At 38.6% G+C, this 24,372-nt stretch overlaps 3 protein-coding genes across 50 annotated transcripts in view; 2 read left to right on the top strand and 1 right to left on the bottom strand.

Moving 5' to 3' along the window:
* Positions 1–9,491, top strand: part of MADD (MAP kinase activating death domain) — a 67,245-nt gene extending 57,754 nt beyond the window's left edge. For 21 of the 45 annotated variants that reach the window (XM_015287179.4, XM_015287174.4, XM_015287171.4 and 18 more), the window contains 4 exons: positions 874–882; positions 1,136–1,205; positions 5,921–5,967; positions 7,990–9,491. In XM_015287179.4, the coding sequence (XP_015142665.2) occupies positions 874–882; positions 1,136–1,205; positions 5,921–5,967; positions 7,990–8,097 (234 nt within the window). In that variant the 3' untranslated portion in view covers positions 8,098–9,491. Of the gene's footprint in view, positions 1–757; positions 782–873; positions 883–1,135; positions 1,206–5,920; positions 5,969–7,989 lie in introns of those variants that run through there. The other 24 variants (XM_015287180.4, XM_025151374.3, XM_040702018.2 and 21 more) reach the window with 3 other exon arrangements.
* A 5,594-nt stretch (positions 9,492–15,085) lies between these two features.
* SLC39A13 (solute carrier family 39 member 13) overlaps positions 15,086–24,372 on the top strand; it is a 144,236-nt gene continuing 134,949 nt past the window's right edge. Inside the window, exons 1-2 of the mRNA XM_046941682.1 lie at positions 15,086–15,469; positions 15,623–15,688. The gene's annotated coding sequence lies outside the window, so the exon portion shown is untranslated. The remainder of the gene's footprint in view (positions 15,470–15,622; positions 15,689–24,372) is intronic.
* MYBPC3 (myosin binding protein C3) overlaps positions 15,815–24,372 on the bottom strand; it is a 58,845-nt gene continuing 50,287 nt past the window's right edge. For 3 of the 4 annotated variants that reach the window (XM_015286987.4, XM_040700709.2, XM_040700710.2), the window contains 6 exons: positions 23,380–23,519; positions 22,541–22,700; positions 21,882–22,018; positions 19,846–20,032; positions 18,625–18,667; positions 15,815–18,144 (listed from right to left, as the gene is read on the bottom strand). In XM_015286987.4, the coding sequence (XP_015142473.2) occupies positions 18,657–18,667; positions 19,846–20,032; positions 21,882–22,018; positions 22,541–22,700; positions 23,380–23,519 (635 nt within the window). In that variant the 3' untranslated portion in view covers positions 15,815–18,144; positions 18,625–18,656. The remainder of the gene's footprint in view (positions 18,145–18,624; positions 18,668–19,845; positions 20,033–21,881; positions 22,019–22,540; positions 22,701–23,379; positions 23,520–24,372) is intronic. The other variant, NM_001397416.1, reaches the window with a different exon arrangement.

The following is a 24,372-nucleotide window of genomic DNA, read 5'->3' as shown; positions in this document are numbered from 1 at the left end:
ACTGGAAATAGACTTACTGTGACTGTTAGGGTGATGTTACTCTTGGTGTTTCTCCTGCCTAGAAATGGAAGCACATTAGACTCTGCTGTGTGGAATTTATTCTTTATGGTACTTTCTGTAGTTCTTTCTTATGTTTGTGTATTGATTGATCATTGTGGAGCTGTGCATATGTGAAGGGACTGTTTTATATCTCGAAATACATTGGCTATTGAACGAACTTAATATGCTCAGAGAACTTGTATGTTGATGCCATCTTGTCATTTAGGCTCTAGACTGAAAAACCTCATTGTGTAGTTCAATTATTTTGTCTTTTGGGGTTTGTGTTTGTAAAAATGAGTTAAAAGGTTTGTCTTCTAAGCAACTGCCCAGCTGACAATGGCCATGTGTTGAAGTGAGCAAACAGTAGAGAAGGGTCCCAAACGCTCCCATGCTGCTTAAAGCAGAAAACTGGTACTGACAGGAGACAGCTTGAAGTGTAAGTATGCAGGTCATATATCATAAACAGTAATACGAGTTTAAATGGTGCAAGAATATCAGAGCGGAAGAAGCTTAGCAGTTTGTCATTGGATTAAATGTGACTGCTGGGTCGGTTAGAAGAGTCAGTGTCAGGATGGGGGAAGTATAGTGTCCCTTACCTGCCCTCTGTGCTGGAGGAGGACGCATGGAGGGGCAGAAACTGGGATGGATCAGAGACTACAAATCGTGGCAAATTTGGGAGTCAGCTTTTTTCTTGTCCCCCTCTTCTGTTGTATTTCAGGTGTGTTGATATTCTTTTTGCAATAACTCATTTGAGTGCCTGAAGGGGTAGCAATGTTGGATATGTCAGAGTTACTAACTCCTTCGTTTCTCTTCCATGCTTTCTCCTCCTGCAAGGAGCGGAAGGTACTTCATCTTCTGCTGTCTTCGCTTCTTAGCACTTTTAAGTTATTTGTTGATTTCTAGCATTGTGGCCAGTTTGTCTTCTGAATATTTATTTCACCCTTTATTTATGTATTAAACTGTAAATGAACTGGTAGTGTATGCTTAAACACTTCAGGTTTTATCTGCTGTGGTGATGTTTTTGTTTTATTTTGGTTTTTAGATTTTAAGAGAAAAGCTTACTAATTTTGTGTTATTTTTGCTCCTGTTTCTGTAGGTTTTCATAGAGCTGAATCACATTAAAAAGTGCAATACTGTGCGAGGAGTCTTTGTCCTGGAGGAATTTGGTAATTACATTATTTTGATATTAGGTCTGTATTCACATGGCAGTAACTCAAATTTCCAGACTCGAGATTCAGAATTGCACTGCAGTTTCAAAGATGGAAGGGAAATGTAGATTGTGCTGAAAAGTTACCTAATAGAGAGATGGGGAACTTAACATAAAAATTTGGACATGCACTTCCATCATAGTAAGACTTGTGGCCTAGATGCTCTTCCTGTAATAGACAAATTTGGTGTTCTGAGTTTCATGAAGCAGACAAAACATCAGGTAATTTTGGATGGGCGTAGGAATTTTCTTTGGTATGTCTGTTTTTCTTCTGACATATCTTTTTTTAAGCAGGACTTGCAATTTATCTTTCTCAACATGCTGTGCTTTCATTGCAGAAAAGTTCTGCTAAATGTTTATTCTCCACTGTACATGGAGTTTTATTGTGTGGAGCAGAAGATCTTTTGTAAGATTGAGCATTATACTGTGGCTTTGGTTTCAGAGTATGACTGGTGAAGAGTAGTGAAGTAACAGTTAAGGAAAATAGAGGATTTGTGCTATCTAGGCTATTTATTACTATTACATATAATCTGCCTCTAGTCTAATTTGGTTAAGTTCTGAATTTCTATTCAGTGTTAGTCAGACTATACTAGTGTATGAAAAAAATGAATGGCTTTAGATGTGGCTCAATAGTGATAGATACACTTCTCTTGACATGGTTCTCATCTCTGTATTGTTTTATTCTTCCACTCATCTGCCTGGGCCTTAAGTGTAGGTCTGAAAGCTTTACAAAAAAGATGGAATTTACAACATTGTTTTCTTACTAGATCAGCATACTTCACCTGCTAAACAAAATTTAAATAAGCAGCTCCCTTGACTGTTCTCTAGCGCTGTGAACAGAAGATTCTGACTGATGGATTCTCTCTAACAGTGTAAAAGAAATTTAAGGAGAGTGCTAATATTAACATCTTCATCCTTAATAATGCATTTTCTCCTTCTGGTAATAGAAATTTATAAGATATTGAAGTGGTATAACCTTACTGACAATTGCTTGTTGTTCACCATAAAAGACTCTTCTAGAAGTTTGGGATTGCAAGTTGTGAATTTTTTTCCCCTTTTCTGAAAATGTTGTACATAGCTCAAGTGATCAGATCACTGTATTTAACCCCTATAAAAAAAAATAGTTTAAGTGATCAAAACATGTCTGCATTGTATGGTTGCATATTCTTTTAGTACGTTTTCACCCTGATGGGCATGATTCATTTTACTTCTGATAGAATTTGCTCAAAGTTGTGAAACATATTGATAGGCTTTACAAATATTAGAGTTCAAAAGCCATAAAATTAGCTCAAACCATGGCTTCAGTTTTCTGAGAAAAATAATTGGATCAGAAATTATATGTGGGTCATTTTTTTGGAGACTCATGGTCTCTCAACTCAAAGTGTTTTCTTAATAGTTTATCTAGATTGCCAAGAAGACAGACAGCGTTTGACTTAATTATTCCAATCAATTTCTGTTAATGATTCTATGATATAGATTTTGCCCCTAAATTATAACTGTAAGGAAATGTTTTGTTCTTGTTTTACAGAAAATATTTGTAATCAAGGAAAATCTAGAACTGTGATAAGGAACTTAAGGAAATGTAATTTTTGGAAGTAAGAGAAAATAAATTGTGAGTCGGACGCTGAAAGAAAAAGCTGAGAAATCATTTGTAAAGTAAAAACTACCCTTCTCCCACAGTAGAGGTTACTAAGAACCAGTTTAAATGTACCAAATGAGGTTTATAATTTATTCATTCGGCTAATAAAAAAAAAAAAAAGGGAAAAAAAGGTGTTGCAGAGAAGCTAACCTCTCCTCTTGTGGATAAATGAGTGACTACCTCATATGTGCTCTATTAATTATTAAAATATGAGAAGATCTCTGAATCTGTCCTGTGGAGGAAGCATTTAATTTATTAAGAGTGAATTGACAATATTTACCATCAAGTTGCATGGGCTTCTTAAGGATGAAGTTGCAGAGCTATGTTAAACATTCTGAGCCTTGCAATGAGATTCACAGTACAGAGAGTATATCGAAGTAGTGCGCCCTCTTTGGAAGCTTGAGTGTAGTAGATGTGTACGCTACTCTGATGAGAAGTAGTTCAGTGCAGCGTTCATTTTATTCTGCCAAGTGTGATTGCTCCAACTGTAGCTATAACACAGCAGGAAATTAAAGGTCTGTTTGGTAACACTAGGCTTAAATATCAGCATGAAATTTGCAATTGTGATTTCAGAGCAGGGTACAAGCAGAAGCTCAGGAATTCTTGCCCAAAAATGGAAATTGAGATTTGAAGTAGGTGAGAAAATGTAAGGCTCTTCCCCCTGGAATTTGAGTTACTGCTGTGTACTTGTGCTTTACTTGTGGCCCCTTCACCATGGCTGCTATGAAAACCTTCATTCTCCAGCAGGTAAAGTGATGTCCCCTGAACTCGTTCTATGGTAGTACTGTATTTTCATTCACAGAACCAAAGGCTGCAGAATGGTGCTTAATCATTTTCTTTCTTCATCCTCTTAGTTTAACAGCATCAGGAATAAGTCTTAATGTTAGAAGAAACATGCTTGTTCTATTCTCTTAATTTGAGGCTTGGGTGGGGTGGTTTTCTTTGATTTTTTTTGTTGTTGTTCTTTTGTTTGCTTTCTGTATTTTACGGTGGTAGAGCTTTGACTTCCGTGGGTATAAATCTAGACCTGCTTTTTTTGTTCTTCCTAACTCAGTCCTCTCGGGAGAATTTTCCCTACTAAAAGGACTGTAAAAGAGTACTTAAAGAGAAGGCAACTTGCTGACTACAAAGTGAGGAGAGAGCACCTAAGCACTCTGCTGTTCCCTCTCTTCCTTTTCTCAGTTATGATACAAGACTTTACACCTTCCCTTCTCTCCTTGTCTCATGGCACAAGGTCCTTACAGCTTTCCCTTCCTGCTTTTTGAAGAGTATATGAGCAGTTGTATGTTATCCAGTGGGCAGTGAGACTTACACAACTGTAAAAAAAATCCTACCCTCTTTGGCTGTGCAACAGCCTCACTCCCACCTTTACCCCCTGGTGACATGGAGTTAATTTGGAACATCTGGTGCCAAACGGGTAAGGTAGCTTGGATGCGCACCTCCTTCTCTTCCCAACACTGGTATTGCTGGGGCAGTGTAGCCTGGGTGTGCACTTCCCTCATTTTTCAGTTGCTGATGTAACAGCCATCTCTTCAAGAAAACAGAATTGAAATATCAACCAGGAATATTGCATTAATTTTTAAAATCCAATTCTGAACTTGCCAGTATTTTTTTTTTTTCCAGGAATGACAATACCATGACATACTAGAATTGGTGGGCACTGGTTTGTTTCTGGAGAATTTTCTCAAACCCAGTCTGCACTGCCTACTTTTGGCTCCTTAGAGCGTGATCTGTCTCCCTCTTCAATGTTTAGATGTGTCATATCATAAGTTGAAAAGACGACATCTGCATGGATAGGTTTTGTTGTGGACTTTTCCTAATTACTCATACTGAATTCATCTGCCTCTTTCTTTTTTGTCACTAGTATTATGTGTAATAAAATACTTACCCTTCCCCTATGAACCTGGTATGGTTTGGTTTTGAATAATTTCTATACTGCTGCTAAATACTTTTTTTGTTGTGATACAGAAATTCCATGGCAAATTTCAGCTTTTCTGGAAGGGAAGTATTCAAAGTTGGTTTTGTTATTACACATTTTAAAATTACCATTTGTACGTTCTTAGTGTTGGTTTTGTTCTCTCCTGGTGATTTCCCATGGTATCTGTTCACAACAATATCTGCAGACCAAGTGTGAGGCCAGTTGCACAGTTTGGATGCAGCCAATACTGATGGGGATGGTTACGGCTCTTACGTTCTTTCTTTTTGTTAGTTTGAGGCAGTGCAAAGGAGCAATGTGATATTTTCTGAATAATTTTTTAATCAGTGCACTAATCCTCTTTGTGTAAAATCTTCTGGAAATCAAATCAAGCCTGATATTCTAAGAATACATGGAATTGAAATTTATGTTCTATTTAAAGACTGTGTGTTCAAAAGCAAAGAACATTTTCATTGACAATATCAAGTTAAAAATGAGCATGCATGTCCTCGACAGAAGAAAAGAATATTTTTAGAATTTCTCAAAATCTGGCTGTGAAACAGTCTTCCAGCTTAGAAAAATTTTCTCCTTAATATCCTTTTTGTTTACTTTTTTTCTGTATTTCACGAGCTTACTGCCAGAGTGTCCAGCAGTTCTTATGAGATTTGTTACTCAGCAGAGAAGGATTCAAGCATCTAGAGAATAATATCTTTGAGAATCAAGTACTTAAAAATTCCTATGGAATCGTTGTTTTATGTTTTACTGTAATAGTCATTAAGTGCATTTTGTCATTAATTTTGCTGCCTAGCAGCAATAACTACTAGTAGACAAGCCAGGGTCTCTAAGAACCATCAAATATCTATTATGGTTTTCCAAACATAGGCAACAAAATATTTTTGCCAACCTGAGTAATTCATTATCAGTATTGTCAAGGACATGTATAATGTAAATGAAGAGAAGGAAGAATACCTAGAAGTGAGGGATAGTGAGGAGCCCTGTTCATGCACCTGCTGTCTGTGTGCATCCCTTTCCTTTCCTATGGGAACATTGTGCTGTTTCTTTCCCTTTTTCCTCTCGTTTTTTGAACTTCTTGTTTTGTCTCTTGCCCGTCCGGTTTTAGTTCCTGAAACTAAAGAAGTGGTGAGCCACAAGTACAAGACGCCAATGGTGAGTCATCTGTGATGCCTTCCGGTAGTTCTTTAGAGGACATACCTTTACATTTTCATGTGGTGAAGAGAATTGCATTGAGATTGCAGGATTTGTAGCGCTAACACTGCAGTGAAACACAAGCTGCTCTTTTGTTGTCTTCCCTTAATTAAAACTCTCATAAAACTTGGTGATTCTTGTTTCTATGTAACCAGAGGAACTTAGAGGTAATGCAGAAAGTGTGGTCTCTTTCATTAAATAGATCAAACCAATCCAGCTAACTTACATTATTATATCTTCAGCACTATACGCTATTGTAAGTACTAAACTGAAGACAGTGCAGAACACAGTCCCTAATTCACAAAGCAGATGGAAAGGGAAACAAATTCCTGGTCTTTAAATGATTGCTAGCTGGGTTTATGAAAAGTTCCCACCTCCTCACAAAAGTCAGCAGTGAGATGCAAAAGAATGGTCTAAGTATTGATTCCTACTATATAGTTGAGTAATTGCTGTGTTTTCGAGATCAGCTTAGTATAAAATTTTTGAATACAGACAGCTGATACTTTTACTTAGCACTTTTACATGTATTTCAGTAATCAGGCTTGTATATCTTCAGGAAGGAAATAGCTGCCAGTGATAATCATCATAAATGAATTGTTTCCAGTTATTTTCTCTGAAGTACAGTTGCATACATGTGGTAATTGCATGAAAGGTGACCATACTTAATAAACAGGGAGAAGACTAACTTGATCTGAGAAATGTATTCTAGGAACGTTGTTTCAAAAACATGCAATTGAAGTAGCAGATAGCTGTATCTTTTAACAGGCTAGCTTAATGGAAGTGAATGATAATTTACAGAAGCATTTTAGCTTGTCCTGTAATACAACAAAACGTCATATTTAGACAATGCTATCAGAAATGTGGTTGGAATTTTGGGTTGTCCTGTGTGGAGCCAGGAGTTGGACTTTGTGGTCAGAGAATCACAGAATCGTTTGAGTTGGAAGAAACCTTTAAGGGTCATCTAGTCCAGCTCTCCTGCAATGAATATCTAAAGGGACATCTAAAGCTAGATCAGGTTGTTCTAATCCACACTGAATTTACTGCTCTAAAGTGCTGAGGATCCTCAGCTTACTATGACCAAAGGGGTCAACAGCTATTTGGAAACGTTTAATGTTTCAGTCCCTTCCAACTCGGGATATTCTCTATGATTATGCATGCTACCCTTACAAAGACAGTAAGTATAAACCTCGCCATACGGACAAGAACTTTGAAGAATAGCCAGTATTAGAACTGGGTTATAAACTGAATTTGTATTACCTTCACTGAGCTGTGCTGCCAGTCACATTCTAAACAAAGACTTTCTGCTAAGTAATAGCAGAGATAATCTTTTAAAAGTATTATTTGTAAATCTGCTAATGGCATGTGAAAGTGTCCGCACTAAGGTAGTGACACAATTGCCTGTTGCGTTCGTATGAAATGTGCAGTGTTAGGTGTTGTTTATAGGCATATGTAGATGGATATATTCTAACATATTAAAATATTTAGTTATTATTCACACATACTAAAAAAAAAAAAGCCACCAACAACTAAACTTCTACTAGCCATCAGTAAGGATGACCATAAAATGATCACAGTTGTAAGGGAGAATCCTACTATCTTGTTGAGTCAAGGAATAGTATTGGATGTTTAGCTTTACCATCATTCTAAGTGTCTTTATCAACTCCTCCCTAAAGCAAATATATGGAATATTTTTTTTTCTAAAGCACTGGCTAACTTATTCTTAGTGTACTGTCCTTAAAAAATATGAAAAATTATACTATCAAGCAACTAATGCTTTTATCCCAAAGGTGTTTTATTTGCTAAATGGTTCATCTTCTCTATTTCAGTTAGAAAGTAGTATGGGATGCTTCTTCCAGATTTTGTTTGTAGTCAAAGTAGTCATTTCACAAAGAAAGGCATGCAACAAAATACAAAACATGCAGTGGATTTTGTAAAATGCTAAATCACCTGAATTTTGTTATCTCCTTTTCAAACTTCTTGTAGGCTCACGAGATCTGCTACTCCGTACTGTGTCTCTTCTCTTATGTGGCTGCCATTCGTGGGAAAGAGGCAGAAAACAAAAGCAAACCACCTCGGCCAGTTTCAAGTTGATCATGATATTTGGAAATACCTACCCTGTGGCACACTGACGTGCAGTATTTCCGTTTTTACTGCAATTACTTGAGCTCACTTTCCTGTCTTCTATGAAAACTTGGTTATTTATGTATGACCCTGCAAGTCTTTCCCCATAGAAAAATCTAAGACTTCATTGCTCAGTCTCCTTCTGAATTCATCCTTAGTGGAGTTTTTATATGAGCTGTTCATCAGACAGTTTGAGCATCAGCATCCAGCTGCAAATGGCCTACTTTGGCCATTCCTTGGAATCCTTTTTTTTTTTCTTAAGATGATTAATATGGCTTCAGTTCAGTTGGTTTTTGTTTCTAGTGGTATTTGTTCCAGACTTATCCCTTTACAACTGCAGACTTCTGCTTTCCGATTCTCTTGTGTGCAGTGAAAGCAGTCTGGTCCTGCACATTGTTTAAATGTAATGTTTTTTATTGTTTTCCTTCTATGTTGTTCACTTTTACCCACCAACATGGAGCTCTTGATATATAGTTCTTCAAGCCCTTTTGGTAAAGATGATCAATTTAGCTACTATAGTCTTAAAATATCACGTGGCAATTGCAGTTTGGTTATTAAATTGGTCTATCTGTGGAGATGGCTGCTTCTGAAGTGGGGAAAAAAAGAAAGGAAATTTGAAAGCAACATATCATGAAAACCCCTGACATCCCTTAAATTGTGTGGATTTTAGATTGGATGGGAGTTTGGATAATGTTTGTAGGCATCCCAGCAATGTAGCCGATAGCAGTTAATCGCAGGGACCAGAAAATGAAAAAGGAAATGTATAACTTGGAAGCATTATTGGCAGAAGCTCTTGTAATGTACCAATGTAATTCTGGATTTGTAACTACACGACACTTCCATAGTAACGTGCGGAATGTGCTCAGAAGCTCAAAGGATTACTCTGTCTCCAAAATTTTTAATCTATTGCTTTTTTTCGGTCTGTACTTCTGTAAATCAAGGAATCTCTCAAATACTGTGTTAATGTGTAATGAAACTCCCTCAGTTAATACTACCCATCGCATTCCTTATTTTAAGTAGACTGAATATGAATGTTTTTTGCATCCTGTTTTTGTTATTGAACTATACTGCACTTGTCTGGAAAGCTCTCAGGATGCTGGAAGGTGAGACTGTCTAGAGAAAAATAATACTTGTGATACACCTGGAAAAATGCTCTTGATGCAAACTGACGTATTGTATGTTTTAACCTAGGATTCTGAGTAAATGAACCTGGAAATAACCCTGTTTTGGCTTGGTCAGGGATCTACTATTTTGAATGGAATACACTAGTAATGAGTGAGGAAATATGTAAATATTATAGTACAACATCTATTTATAGAAACTGTACAGCTGTCTGAATGTGAAAATAAAATGTCATTCAACCAGTGGCTTGTTTTCATCCTGTGCTTTAACTTTTCTATTCATGTATCTAACTCTGAAATGAGTCGTGATGTGCAAAGTACAACGTACACATACATGAAATAATGAAAAAGAACAAAGTATGAATGGATAATTGCATTTCTTTCCACATGAAAGATTGAAACTTCTATTTTTTGTTATCGTTTTCTTCCATCACAACATCCATATAATTGATATTTTAAAAAAAGTAAAAGGCATGAATGAGAAAAATGGACATCTGAATTATTATATTTGTGTGCACCTGCAAATAGAAGCAACATAAGATTTTTCGTCCTTGTCCTAATATGAAAGCAAAACTGAAATTAGGTCTCTAAGCTTAGTACGTTTTGTATTTTATTTTCTTTGATATTTTGAGACTGTAGGCTTTCTGACAGCAATACTGAAATTTGTACAAATGCAGTATTCTTGGTATTATTGTGTTAAAAGTGAAAATCCTTCAGTGAAGACTGAAATCACTTGAGACTACGTAGGTGTTCCACTTACTGCAATGTTTGTTCCATTTAGGTGTACCAATAGGTACACTGTTAATTTTTAAATTATGAATATTATGTTAGCAGGCCTACTAACACACTCAAACCAGTTATCTTGAAATTATAAAGGGACAATTAAGGTTTTAAATAGCAATTAAGTGCACAGCATCATTTGTCACCTACAAAAAAAAGCTCCCTCTTTTTTTTTTTTTTCCTATAATAGCTGTATTTTTGCAGAGGTGTTTTTGTGTGGTTGATTTGAAGTACAAACTTTGAGTGCTGTGCAGTATAGGCTGCTGGAATCTTCAGTCCAAACTTGATGGTGTGTGCTTGTACTTGGCAGGTGTTCTGGTAACTGTGAGAATATAGCATGGACATCTGAGAGATAGGCTGTGTTTCTGCCACGAAATACTCAATGCCATTCTCTAAGGATCAAAATCAGATCTGGAGGCCAGATTTAAAATTTTCTAGGAGAGTAAGTCTTTGAGAACAAGGTAAGGAAAAATCCCTTCCACCTTAGCTTTGTCACTGCTAAATGCTGAAAGGTACGTAAACTTTTCTTTGGAGGAAAAAAATAATGACAGCAATTTGAGTGTGTTTTGACATGTCCTACTTCTTTTGATCTTTAGGTAAGAATTCCCTAGCAGCAACAAGAGCCGTCCAAAACCAAAGGGAAGACTAATTGAGAATAACTGGTAATAATAGATAGTGTTAGAATACTTGCAGAACGAAGTAGCTAATCCTACCAGTCTTACCGCTAGGAGGAGCCTGTAACTTAGTGTTACATTATTGTAAGGTAACTTTTTTTTTTTTTTAAAGAAACACTTGTGATATTTCCAGGGCACTTAGACCAATAGTGAATACAGTAATTATGGGACAGAGATTCTTGAACTTGCCTTAAAACTTCAGGTATTTGCTTCTCCTGAACAAGTTTCTTTCTCTGCTATAATTCCTTGTTTCTGGAAGTTGGTTTTCAAAGTGACCATTAAGTGTTCTCTGCAAACACTGATGTTTGTGACTGATTTTCCTGGCAGTTTTTCCCACTGTCTTTAGGATCGCAGACCTTTATTGTGTTGTTCCAAAAGAGGTGTCTTTTTATTTGAGAATGCCGTTTTTGTGCCTAACATGAGAGGATACGCATCTTAAAGGTTAAAATATTCAACATCAGCAAGTGTCAAAATGGTGGCATTTGCTAAGTGAAAAATATTTTTTGAAAACCTTTGATGTTGGATGTTGAGGAAATGATTCGTGACTTTAAGAAAATCTTTATAAAAACTTCTCACGCTCTGACTACTCGCTTCAGGTAAACTCTGCCCTCCTACTTTGATGCTTTGAGGGCAGAAGGGACTCTATGTTGAAATGTTCCTCTGAGCATTCAAAAGCTAAATTGCTAGTAGATGTAAATTAAGAATTTAGATTCCCAGTAAGATTCTTAGTAATCAAAGCTTAAGGAAAAATGTGGTTGATTCTAAGCTGTCGTAGGAACCTTTATGTTGCAAAAATACTAAAGATAAAAATATTTCTAGAGTCATTCTGCTTACGCCAAACAAGTGTACTGGGTTCACACCAAGCGTATTGCTAATAAGGAAGCAATAGCTAATATTGCTGATCAGGAGCAGGAACAAACCAGCCATCTGCCCCAGTGTCAGGCACAGGCTCCTGTACTCACTGAATTGAGAACTAAATAGAAAATAGAAGCTAAGCTTCTCATGTAGAGAGTAGTATGTAGATCTCAGTTCCCCTTGACTGTCAAATGGATTAAAGTTAGGAAAAAAAAATGCCTCTGAAATGAGATTCTGCTTCTGTGAGAAAAGTGGGCCTCTGTACCAGTGGTATTTTGGAACTCACAGTCACTGCTCTTAGATAAGCAAAGTTTTGGTGAAAAGCAGCAGCTCCCAGCTCCTAAAGATGTGAGAATTAGGAGTAAGAAGCAGCACCTTTGTGCAAAGTATCTTGCCAAACAGTGCAAAGCCAAAGAGCTTTTGCACTTCAGAATTCACAGTTCAGACAGTTTTGCTTTTCACAACATTTCCAAACCACTGAGTGGTGTTTCTTTGCTTCTGATACCTGCAATGGCTTTTTTGTACAGTTCTATCTTGTAATGCTCTTGAAGATGTCCAGAGTCAGCAAGAGCTCTGAGTTCCTACAGCTGATTCCACCGTGGCTCTTCAATAAAATAGTAGAAAAAACATGCTGATTCTTTAAACAGTAGTGATGTATGACCCCTCTTTCCAGCACTGTGTCTGAAGGTTTAAAGCTTTGTGTTGGTGACTGGAGTCTGAGTGCAGGTGAGTACCGCAGAGGACTTCTTTCAAGCAGATTCTGTGCTCAGATACAGTAAGATCAGCTCCATGGTTACACCAAGGTTAGTATAATTGTGGCTAATTTTCTCTTTGGGTGTGTTTAGTATAGCCGTAATTTCAAAGTTAATGTTGTGTTTACATGTGTACAAAGCATCCGGGACATAGCAATTCCAGCACTGACTAATTTTGTTTTAAAACATCAGTCCTACAAAGAAAGAACCATACATGCAGCAGCCAAGGGCAAACAGTGCTGCTTCTATTTACAACAGTTACTATAGTGATAAACATGGTTTAGGAACCTACATAGAAATAGAAATCCCCTTCTCCCGAAATAGCTATACACAAAAAGGAACAAACGGCAGCAGGAAAAACACCAAGTAAAGCTCTAAGCAGTTGTTTTCATCTACTTGATAGAAACCCTTGTATTTCCATTCCTTTTCTTTCACTCTTTTTTGTCTTTCCAGTTTCCCTCAGTAACATCATTGAAAGTGTCTGTCTTTATTCTCAGCATCCTGGATGGTGAGTGGCATCTCTTCCTTTTCTTCCAGTTTCCCTGCTTGGATTCCTCACCATTTCCCCACACTTTGTTTCTTGGCCTAAACTCAGCCAGCCAGTCTCAGTTCTGCACCTCAGTTTCTCATCAGATGTCTCCCTCCATTTCCCTTGGCATTATTCGTGGGTTCTTATCTCTCCAACCATCATTGTGTAAATCATATTTCAGCCTCCGCCCAAGCAGCCCAGGCTGCCCTCTTAGCCAATCTCTTGCTCACCTGGCTTCTGCCCAACTTCCAGTCAATCTTTTCCTCTCTTCAGCTCTTAGCAAGCTCTCTGTCACCCTCTTTAATCTTCTTTCATCCCTCAGCCTCCTACTTCTTTTGCACTTAAACTATTTTGGGTGGAGTGCTAAAGAGTGCCATTGCAGGAACAGGAAGAAATACCCAGTATTAGTTCTGCTGGTCAGTGCTGGCTCCCAGCAGCAGCTCTTCCCTGCACTCCTTGTTGGAAGCAGTTCAACCATTTCATCTGACATAAGAAAATTTGCCTAAAACAGGCTCATAACCTAAATGTAATGCCTAAATTGCTAACATTTTTCTGTGCTGGAGGGGAGAGAGGAAAACATAATGCATTCTAAACATGTAGTACTTAGCCCTGCTTACACCAGTGAGGGATTAACAAGTAGAAACAGTCAAAATGTACTATACTTGCCAACCTTACTGGAGGCTAAATTACTTTCATCCACATCTTCAGTTCATGTATTTGAGTCCTATAGTCTATATTTGTAAGCAAACAGTGAAAATTGTGTGATACTCCTAGTACTTTTTTTACAAACTGTAATGAATATGAACTCAAAGTCAGGTGGTTTTCCATGGTGAATAACAGAGAGGGCACACCACTTACATTTTTCCAAGTTTTATTCCATAATTTTCCTATCCACAGATATTTTGTATGTATTGAAGTAGGTGTCCCTGAAATGTGCTTATAGCTAGTCGGATGGTTACCTGTGGTTTTAGGGCTGCTTGTTGTCAGCACTTCTGCCTGGCACAGACAGCAGATGTTTTTGTTTCATATCAGGACCTCGCAAATGAAGCTATTCTTATCTGTTTCTTTTAAACTTTCATCAGTTCAACCTGTTCTGAGACACATCGCTTATGCAGACTGCTGTATGGACCCTCTCAAAGACAGATGAAGGATATCTCGGTGACAGCTTTTGTTGCCCTAATATAGAGGTCTGTGGCTGGGAGGCACTTGAAAGGTATCAGTGGGCTATTTTTAATCTCTGCAGACTGTTCTTAAAAAAATCATTTGTAAGGAGACAGGAATGGCTTTATTTCTAACCATGCTCCGGGACGCGATAGTGCCAAACTTCTCTCCTAAGCACATATAAGGATTTTAATTTAAAGACATTCTGTGATAAAGGCAACATAAATGACTTCCATACCTTCCCCAAACACCTTTTCCTTTATTGATTTCATTTGAGTGACCATGGGAAGATGAAGTTAAGGAGGAATTGCCACTGATTTGCTATTTTCTTCTGTTTGTATCCATTCCACTCAATTGCAGACCTCTCACAGAGCAGGTAGCACAACAATACTTTCTTAGAAGGAATGATTCCTGCAGGTGAGATACACAGAGGCTATCTTAGCCATCTACCTTAACCTGCATAGAAAAGCTTTGTTACAATCATGTGGGAACCTCCTGACCTCTCCCTGTAATCTTCAGCGAGTCAAATCCAATTCTTATATATTGTTTGATATGAGAAGCCTTGACAAATGTAAGAAGTCACTAAAAATTACTGCTGCCTTTTGTAGAAGAGCTGTATCAAATACCAAGCAGTCTTGTGGCTTTTCTTTTTAATTGACTGAAAGCAAAGGTGCTCAGGCACTGATGGGCTGCCTGCTGCTCTTCCCCCCGCCAGGTGGTTCCAATGAACACGTGTTTCCTCTGGGAACAGAATGAACTCGTGCTGCTAAGGCACTTTATAGCTTATAAAAGTTCTGATGGGATGGGGCGGAATCCATTGACCTGTACCTTCATGCTTGAGTCTCAGCTTGCAGCGATTCTGTTTAGCCTTTGCAAACCTTGCAGCGGGTTCTCAGACCGGGAGGGGCCTCCTAGAAACTTACTTTAAATAATTTTAAAAGCTATGGCGCGAGGGGAAAATGTGGAACGCGAGCTGTGTCCGAGCAGCGGTTTGTGACAGGAGCGCGGTCGCGCGGTGCACGCTCGTGCTGCCTGGCACGGCCGGCAAAGCAGCTGCGGGCCGGTGTTGCTGCGGCGCAACGAAGCGGCCGGCAGGAGCGCCCCGACCGTTGCGGGCGGCACGCGCGGGCGGCACGAGGCGCTGTCGGGCGGGAAGCCCTGAGGTGGTGCTCCGAAGGCCGCGGAGCCCCCCGTTGCACCTCCGCTACCTAAAAGTCATGCGGTGGCACTGAAGGAGGACAGGTAAATAAATAAATAAAGCATACGTGTCACCGCCATGAAGTGAAGCCTGCGAGTGACCCGAAGAGGAGCTCGGTTCTGTACCTTTTACGTACGATTCGGGCAGTGCTTTATAACACTGGAGTAATTAGTAAGGCAGGAGTTGGTGTCTGCGCGGAACAGCCGGTCCTTCACCCCCTGACGAGCTCACTGCATTTTAGCATTGCACTTGAAGGAGAGATTTTTTGCTAGGTGTGGTACACTTTGGCTTTTGATTTTTTTTTTCTCCTGTATTTCATGTTCTGTTGTTGTTTCTTCATCTTTTTTTTCTGTTCTTTTGTTGTGTTATTCTTTCAAGTGCCGTTCAGCCGTTAACTCGTTTTGCTTTTATTTCTTCTCTTGCAGAGTAACAGCCAACATTTGCACTATGAGGCAAACTCATAAAGTATCTAAAGAAAATAAGGAGCACTGGTAAGGCTTGCTTTCCTTCCACAACCCAGTTTTGTGACTTCTTATATGAGGACTATCAAGCAAAGCTTCCCTTTGCTAGGCTCAAACACATCCTTATCAGATTTAAATGCAACACTTAGCAACAGTTAGTGGATTTGTTTTATTTTATTAAATTGTCTGGTCTTTGTTAATAATGTTTTCACAACTGATCTTACCTTGCATATTTGCGAAAAAGAAAATAATAGTAGTACTACTGTTAGTACTTAACAGCTGTGGCATACAAATACTTGCCACAGCATTTAGAAACCATAAGCCCATCTGATTTTGTAGCAGAGGAGATCCCACGCAGGGGAAGGTAAGTTAAAAACCATCATTAGTCATGTAGGCCTTCAGGCGTGTTGGGAGAAATTGAGATGCTTTCTTGTCCTTAGCCACCTATGTTTGGGAGAAGCTGCTAAGTTTATTAGTTTTAATAAGATACGGATGATTTATGTATTTCTTAACAACCCAAAATTAACGACAAATTAACTGTACAGTCAAGATCACCATCAAAAATGGAAAAGATAAATTGTGATACAGAATGGTTGGAAAACAGCAATAAACACACCGATGTTTCTAAGGATCTCTCTAGAACTTCTATTAGAAAGTTCTGATCTTGTGGAAGCATCTTGCCCCGTTTCCTCTTTTCAGTGTGCGAGCAGTGCTTTGCCTTTTGAATTTGGGATTCATGTTTTTGGAAAGTGAACTGGAGTGGTTTTGGGGTGTTTTTATAACTTCAGCTTTGGATGTACGTGTATGTGGGAGATATCTATGTGTGTGGTAGAATTCTGGACTTGAAGACCATTTGAACAACATTTCGTGACAAATATGATTGACTGACATTTAATACAGTGTACTTCTTTTCACAGCTGAGAGGGAAATAAATGTTTACTTTGGAAGTACTGCTTTTCCCAAAGGCACTTTGCTCATGTTGAATAGCTAAAATTCAAGTGGAAAGTGCCATTTTCTTAGTGTCTTTCGGTTTGTTTTGTACTCTTTCAGCACTGTACCCTATTACAGCATGAAAATCTGTTCTCTTCATGAAACACCTTTTTGATAACACAAAGTATTTGTTACAGCACCTGCTTCTCTTTAGGATAAACTGTCCTTTGTAATCTAAGCTCTCACAATTCAGTCTCTGCTTTTCCATAGCTGTTGGCCCACAGATGCTGGGTTGATCCTGTAAATCCACTTAACATTCTAATAGTAGGTAATAAAAATTATTTGTGATGTAGGACATCTCTGACTTCTATGTGTTACATATTACTTTTAGAATAACAGTGTTGCTTGGAAGAACGACCAAAACAGTGTAAACTTCTTCGCGTGTTTTCCATCACTCTTATTTATTTGTAGAGTAACAGCAGTGTATTGCAGACAAATGTTGACACTGGTGTTCAAGGTCTGCCCTTGTTCTGATAGTGTAATAGAATAACCAAAATACAAATCTCATTACATAAGTGTTTTAATTATGAAGATACGATTGCTTGTTTAGTGCAACTGATGTGCTGTGTCAGACATGCTTTACCTTCTCAACTGACATGTTGGAGGTAGGGGAATAGTGTTATTTCAGCTCTTTCTGTTGATTCTTCCGAAGCATGCTGTTTCCTGGATTAATTTCATCTTCCCACTTTCTCTGCTATTGTGATTTAGTGAAAAAATACTTTCCAGCCAGAAACTAATGCAGGTCCAAAAATTCCCACCCACAAATCCTATTTGAACTAATAGATGAGAAACAAAAAATGCTACAATTTCCTCAATTTCTCGTGGTTAGACATAATTATCTGCAATAATATACATAGCATTCATAGACTTTCAGAAGCCTCCAGTGGCATCTGATGACAATAAATTTGTTGCATTTATTACAAGCTTTTTGTTCTGACTTTTTTAATGTGCACGTAGTATTTCTTTGCATCTTTCATTGTTTCATCTAATGTACATTTTCTCTGTAGATAAGGGTAATGTCTATGACTGGCAGCAGAAAGATCTAATACCTGAAAGTCTATGTGGGTGTCTTTTCAAAAACTAGAAAAACAGTAGTGAGTAATTATCAAATAAACCACTTCCTGTATAAAAAAGAGCAGTACCCTAATCCATAGATTCTCAAACGGTGTATTTCAGGCATGCTTCTATAAATATATGCTCCAGAACATGGAAGTGAGTATTTCAAGCCTTGGCAGTAAAAGCAGAAGGGCTGGGAGTTACTTTCTACTGTGCAGAGATCAACATAAGGAAAGGTGATTCAGTATTAGAAATAATTTGTTTGTATGAGGGCTGCTCCAAAAGCAATGCTTCCTATTTTGTGATGTCAGCCCACGACGTTACTTTTGGAGCAACCCACACATTAAATGACTTTTAACATGTGCAGAACTCTTAGGTGTAAGTGAAATTATCCTTCTTTAATCTCTTCATTTTTCATCTCTTCAAATTCTATTCCAAGGCTGAGACAGAAAATGGGGAGAGGCATTTAGTGTCAAATACATCAGTTTCATATTTGAAATGTCTACAACGTATGTTACATTTCTAGATGCAGCCTAATTTTAACCACCTCTGGTTAAAGCAATGCACACACGTTACTGATGACAGTTTTCTTCGTGTTAATAAATAGCAAATGGTCTCATAGAGGAGGTGCCTGTAGTGAGTTAAGGAAAAAAAATCAAGTACTCCATTACTTTTACGGGTTTCTACCCTGTGCACAGTGCAGTGAAGGTTGGGACCTGTGAAATGCTGACTAAAAAAACCCAAACAAACTGTCTTGCAAGAATGTGATCATAGGATAATTACAAACGGAAATCAGAACATGCACGTACCCCCAGATTATCAAAATTTCATTAGGCCTAACAAAAATAATCATCGTTTAATCTTATATATAACCAAGCAGCCATTGTTCCTTTATCCAGCTGAAGTATTTGGATTCATACCTTGATGTGCGAATGAATGGAGATTCAGAGTCTTACTGAGGTACTGGAAGATAGAAGAAAAAAAAAATGTTATTAGGAAGCTAATTTTAAATGGAGACCTGTTGCTGAAGCATAAATATGGAATCTCTAAGGAGATATTAGTGTTCCTAAAGCAGACTTGGAAAGATGATGAAAATAAGTTCTGAGCCATTTCCACAGTGTGCGGTGTGGCACTGAACAGAAGTACGTGAGGTAACTGCTGAAGTAAACGTAGCGTACGCGTCTCAATAAAGTGCCACACGCATCAGGTAGGCTTCTCAGAGCTCTTAGGCTGAGTTCAGCAGAGCTGTGTTGCTGACTTCCAGGACTCAGATGAGCACACTGTCAAATAGATACGTTAGTGGTGGCTCTGCTGAAAATATTTAGTTGATGTTACTCACTGTGGTGCTAATCAAATTATCAGTGTCCACCTGGAAATTGTTTGCAACGTAGCATATGTTACCTCTTATGTATATCTAGCAGCTCATAACTTTGGAGTCACAGCATGGAAATTCAAACTTCCATTGCAGAGTACAGCTCACCAGATTAGAGCAATTACACACAATGCAGTGTTCGTTGATAGACCTCCGTTCCTGTGCTATCTCCTTTAGAAACACCAGCTCAGAAGTGAGTTATCTATCTTAAGCCCTGTGTTGCCTAGCAAGTAATTTAACTGTGTTTTAACAGTTTAACCTAAAAAAAAACCCACCATCTTGCTTTTGTGTGTGTTTAACAACTGTAGATTAATTTAGATAATGTTAGATAATTGTAGCAGAAATGCTGAGTCACGGCCTGAAGCAGTGATTGAGCACCTGGTGGGAAGGCAGGGCCAACCCAGGGGAGCTCAGCTGCGCGCAATACCCCTGAGTGACTGGAAGGGGTGAAACCAGAATCCACCCCTTCCCAGACCTCATTTAAGAGCTGGCAGTGGAGGTGAGGGTATCTTGCTGGAGGTCCATGTGTCCCTGAGGCCTTCTGAAGGTAGGCAGATTCTTTCCTTTGTTTCTGTGTCCAGGACTGCCTTTTTTGAGCATATTCTCACTTGCTGGAGTCTAGGATTTTGCTACTTGCTGTTGTTGCTGCAACGCTGTAACGTGATGGAAACTGCAATAATGTTGATTGTTTGTTTGTTTGTTTTGAAATACCATTATTGTTGGTTTTTCCCGGCAAAGTTAATGTTATCCATAATATTAATCTGATTACCTCTGACATCGAGTCTGCACTCTATTTCAGCTTCACCACGCTCATTAACAGCTTTACAGGTGTAAAAGCCTCCATCAAATGGAGTGGGTTTCCGAATCTCCAAGGTCAGTACGCCCTGTTTACTGAACATGCGGTATTTGGCATCCCCAGAGAGATCCACTTTGTTTTTGTACCAGAATATCTTTGGCTGAGGAACACAAAAAGAAGAATTTTAAAAAAGGAAGCAGGAAATGAGACTTACTGCTGGTTTAACAATGTTAGGTTAGCCGTCAAAAGCGTATGCATTGTGAGGGCTGTACATTGCACAGCACCATTAGTTATTTTTCAAGAAGCCCCTGCTCATTCCAAGTACAAACTCATGAAGTTAATAATTCCAGTGCCCAGAATTTTCTTTAACTCTCAAATAGCATGTCGAATATGTTGCTCTGTGCTGCAAACTAGTGTAGCTCTTTAAAAACCCTGCACTGACTACAAATCTTTTCCTTCAGGGATTATTTCACTGTGCGTATTAAAACATTTTTCAGTGCTTCAGGTACCTTGCAAAAAGTGAATTAAACTGCAGAGATTATCTGCGCAGAATTATAGAGTGTGGCTGACGTGGGATGGCTTGTTTAGGTCTGGGAGAGGATTTTCCAAGCCACTTAGCACGTCTTTAGCAATCCTAGCGTTCAAAATCAAGTTCCTGCTCAGCTGGTTGGTTGGGTAGCAATTCAAGTCATTGTGCTTTGATTCCAGTGTCTTTTATAAATGAAATTTTTAAAATAAAAAACATACGTAGGGCAAACTGTTCTTGTTTATGTCAAGCTCGCTAGTATACATAGTGGAGAAATGGACTTCAAAGTACTTGATGACCTACAGTTTTTCAGAATGGTAAATCTCGTGTTGACATCAGCTACTCTGAAAAATCCCTGTTGCCGAGTTTCACATTAGGTATAGAGTTTTTTGTTACAGTTCATTTGGGCAATGCAAGTTTGGAAATGTATCTGCTTCAAGAGTATGAGATGTGCTGAAGAAGGAAAACTCTGTATCTTTTGGGCTAATGTGGAAGGAAGAGCTAGCAGGCAGGTTCAAAAGCCTTGGTCTACTGTATTCAGCAACTGTAAAATAGGAAGTGTTAGAATATTACACAATGAAGTGATACAGAAACTCAAAAGGGTCAGATCACCCAGAGGGAACATCACTGCTAGCTCTATAATTACATTGTGGATGTAGCCTGAGGCAGCTGCTGGGAGATGGATTTTGTCTGCCCTTGCTCTCATTTCTTCTGTGCTGTTCTTGTCATTTTGCAGCTGCTTATGCGACTGTGCATCCTGAGTTAATTTAAACAAGCAGCGATCTTATGTGTTTTGCTTTATTGCTATCAAATCCTTGTGCTGGCCTGAGAGATGGAGAGGAGGTGTAAATTAGCAGCCAGGAGGGGGAAGGAAAAGGGTACTGCATTTTTTTTGTTATTCAAATTTATGACAAGATTACATCATACTGTGGTAAATTCCTTCTCTGCAGTCAAGAGGTCTGTTTCCCATTTTTGACAAACCTTAATTTAACTCCTAGCTGGTACAGTTTTTACTTCTTGTTCCTGACTCCAACAAAAAAAAGTACATTTTTTTTGTTCTCTCTGAAGAGGCTTCAACAAACATATCTAGAGTGAGAAAGTATTCTCATGAGGTTTAAAACAAAAGCAAAACCTTCCAAATGGCAAGGTTAGCATAAAGCTGCAAGTCATTCTCTTCCCTTTCCTCTGTCTCCCTTGCTGTATTGCCTACCTATGTGACTGCCCCATTCTACCTGCGCTGCACTCACTGGTTTACTGTGTTTGGTGAACTGGGGGAGGCATAACAGATGAAAAATAACCCAAGAAGATGAAAAGATACTCCCATGGATCTAGTTCTGTGTACAACCATTATCTCTAGGGGGTGATAATTCAGGGACGTGTACTTATCCTTAATATAGTTACTTTAGCTGTACTGAACTGGCATGAATTTCAAGGCAGCATCTTGGCTTGTGACTGTGTCAATGATAGTTGATATATTTTGTACCTTAGGGATTCCTCTCACCGCACAGCTGAGTGTAGTGTTGTATCCTGCAATCACAGACCGGTTTACTAAAGGGTGAGTGAATTTAGGAGGTTCAGAGAAGTCGTGTTCTTTGTAACTGGGTGGCTTGTAAGTGGTGCCTGCAATTAAAGAAACAAAATGGTAATAACTGCTTTCAGTTCTGGTGGTTTGTGTACAACCTAACTGCCTTATTATTTCACCTGTGTGACATTAATGACACTGATAGTAATGATGCAGCAAGTTTTAATACTGAGTTTAATCGAAAACGCAGTACTTTAGTTGAAAGATTCTCACAGTGATTGAATTTCTGCTTATGTCAAAAATGTGATAATCACGTCTGCAGTCCTCATCACATAAATCTTTTTAATGTTAGAATATAAGTGTAACCCCACAGTTGTATTATTTCATGGAAATAATATAGTTTAGGAAAAGTGTCTGATCAGTTATTTTTTGATAAATTATTCAGTTTGTACAAAAGTCTGCCTAGATAAAGGCTATTGATGCTAAAATACATTGTAAGGGCTAGTTAGTAATGAGAATACCTTTTCTGGCACGTCTAGTAGTATTATATTTTTCATTTATAAATGTATTTCTGGTACTTAGCAGCTTTTGTCATGTTTGTTTTTAATAGTGAATGTTACCTGTTTTTTGGATATAGGCAGGATTTTTGGTAGTTGCAGCAGTTTCACTCAATCCACACAAATTTTCACTGAAGACTCGAAAAAAATACTCATTTCCCATGATCAGGTCTGACACTACGCAGTTTGTACGACGGTAGTGGTCGTAAACAGTGTACCATTCCTGCAATAAAACTGCACTGTTTAGAAAGATACTTATAAGAGGTCAGGCATGGTATGGAGAGATCGTTTTTGCTGCAAGAAAAAGACAGGTATTTAACAGCTCGGGAAATGAATGTTTATGTTCTTTCCTGTGAAGATCAACTGATCTGCTTTCTTCCATTTTCTGGCTGATGTACTTGTATGAATATTTGCACTTTGGAAAAACAACAGCAGCAGCAAGAAAAACCTCTTTACTTTTTAGCCCTACTGATATTCGGGAGCCTGATGAGAAAGCATCTTCTTGATGGGGCCTTCCTTGAGAGAGGCGTTTCCCAGTCTGCCTGACAAAACTGCTTGTCCCAGTGCATTCCCTAAGATGCCCAGCACTGAGCTCCTCCCTCCCCTTCAGTTTATCTCTGAATTTGTCAAAAATGTGCTTCAGAACACCTTCACAGCATCTGCCCGGTGACCACCGGAGATGGAGCAGGCTATGTATGCTTCTCTTTTCCACTTAGTGTTTTGGCTCTTTTTAGATTATATTCTTAAATATAATAATTAAATATCTGCCTTTGGCGTGCCATAGGACACCCTGGGCACACAACTGAGTCATTAATTTAGCTGTTCTCATTAAGTGTCTGTGTTCCTAAGCAATAAGGTGTTTAAGCTCCTTAGAACTGCAGGGACTCAGTGCAGCTTCTTACCATTGTCTTTTTGTCAGCTTTTTGGACTGTGTAGCCCAAGATCTGTGCGTTGCCATCATCTTGTGGAGGTGTCCACTCCAGGGCAACATTAAATCCCCAAACATCTGCCAGTTTTATATTCTGAGGAGGGCCAGGCTTATCTGCAGAGGAGACATGAAAAAACCTTAGCTTCTGCTTCAGGAGCTGAAAGTGTTGTCATTTCCTTCCATGCAGGGTAAAAATAGAGCTTGATAGCAATCTGTAATTGTTCCACAGCAGTACACTCCATTTATATGAAGTTGAAACCATAAACAGGGAAGTTGGGAAATTTTCAAATGCCCTTTTTAATGCTTTCCTGGGATGCCTGGAGCCTACTGAAATATATAGGCAACACATTAGATGTCAGTGAGATAAACTCTTCCTTAAAGTTGAATAACAATTTTGTGATGTGTGTGGTGGCTCTCTTTGCTGCAGTTTTAATATGCACTTTATAACCTTACAATTTGTCAGTCCTTCAGGTACAGTGAGAGTAACAATAACAGATAACCCATGTTCCTGTTCACTAAGGAAGGCCAGTCCTTGCCAGACTGTCTGGGCAAGGAAGGGGGTCCATCCAAGAAGGATGAGGTGGTGCCAACAAGGACAAATATCTAGTAAACTGAATCTAGTCCTGTGCTGAAATATCTGTCCGACTGTTAGGCGTGTCAACCAGACAAGACTGCTAGAGTTGTTTCATAGCAGTAAATGATGTAAGATGTTTGAGGAAAATACATTAAAATTCTCTTCACTCTGGTTATCAATGATTATCTGTACCTTTTTGACTACATTGGTAACTTAAAAATATGCATGACAAGGAAAGCAGAATGAATCTTTCTGAAAAGTGGAGGTTGCTGGGGTTTTGAAGCTGGTGTGAAAGCCAGGATGGTAGCTTCTATCTAAGACAAAACTCGACAACTTTCTGGTCAAGTTTTAGAATGTGCTGAGACAGTAATCTGATAATTGCTTTGATTCTTT

Source organism: Gallus gallus, chromosome 5 (assembly GCF_016699485.2).
Source record: "Gallus gallus isolate bGalGal1 chromosome 5, bGalGal1.mat.broiler.GRCg7b, whole genome shotgun sequence".
NCBI classification, from domain to species: Eukaryota; Metazoa; Chordata; class Aves; order Galliformes; family Phasianidae; genus Gallus; species Gallus gallus.
This window is presented reverse-complemented; position numbering and strand designations above follow the sequence as displayed.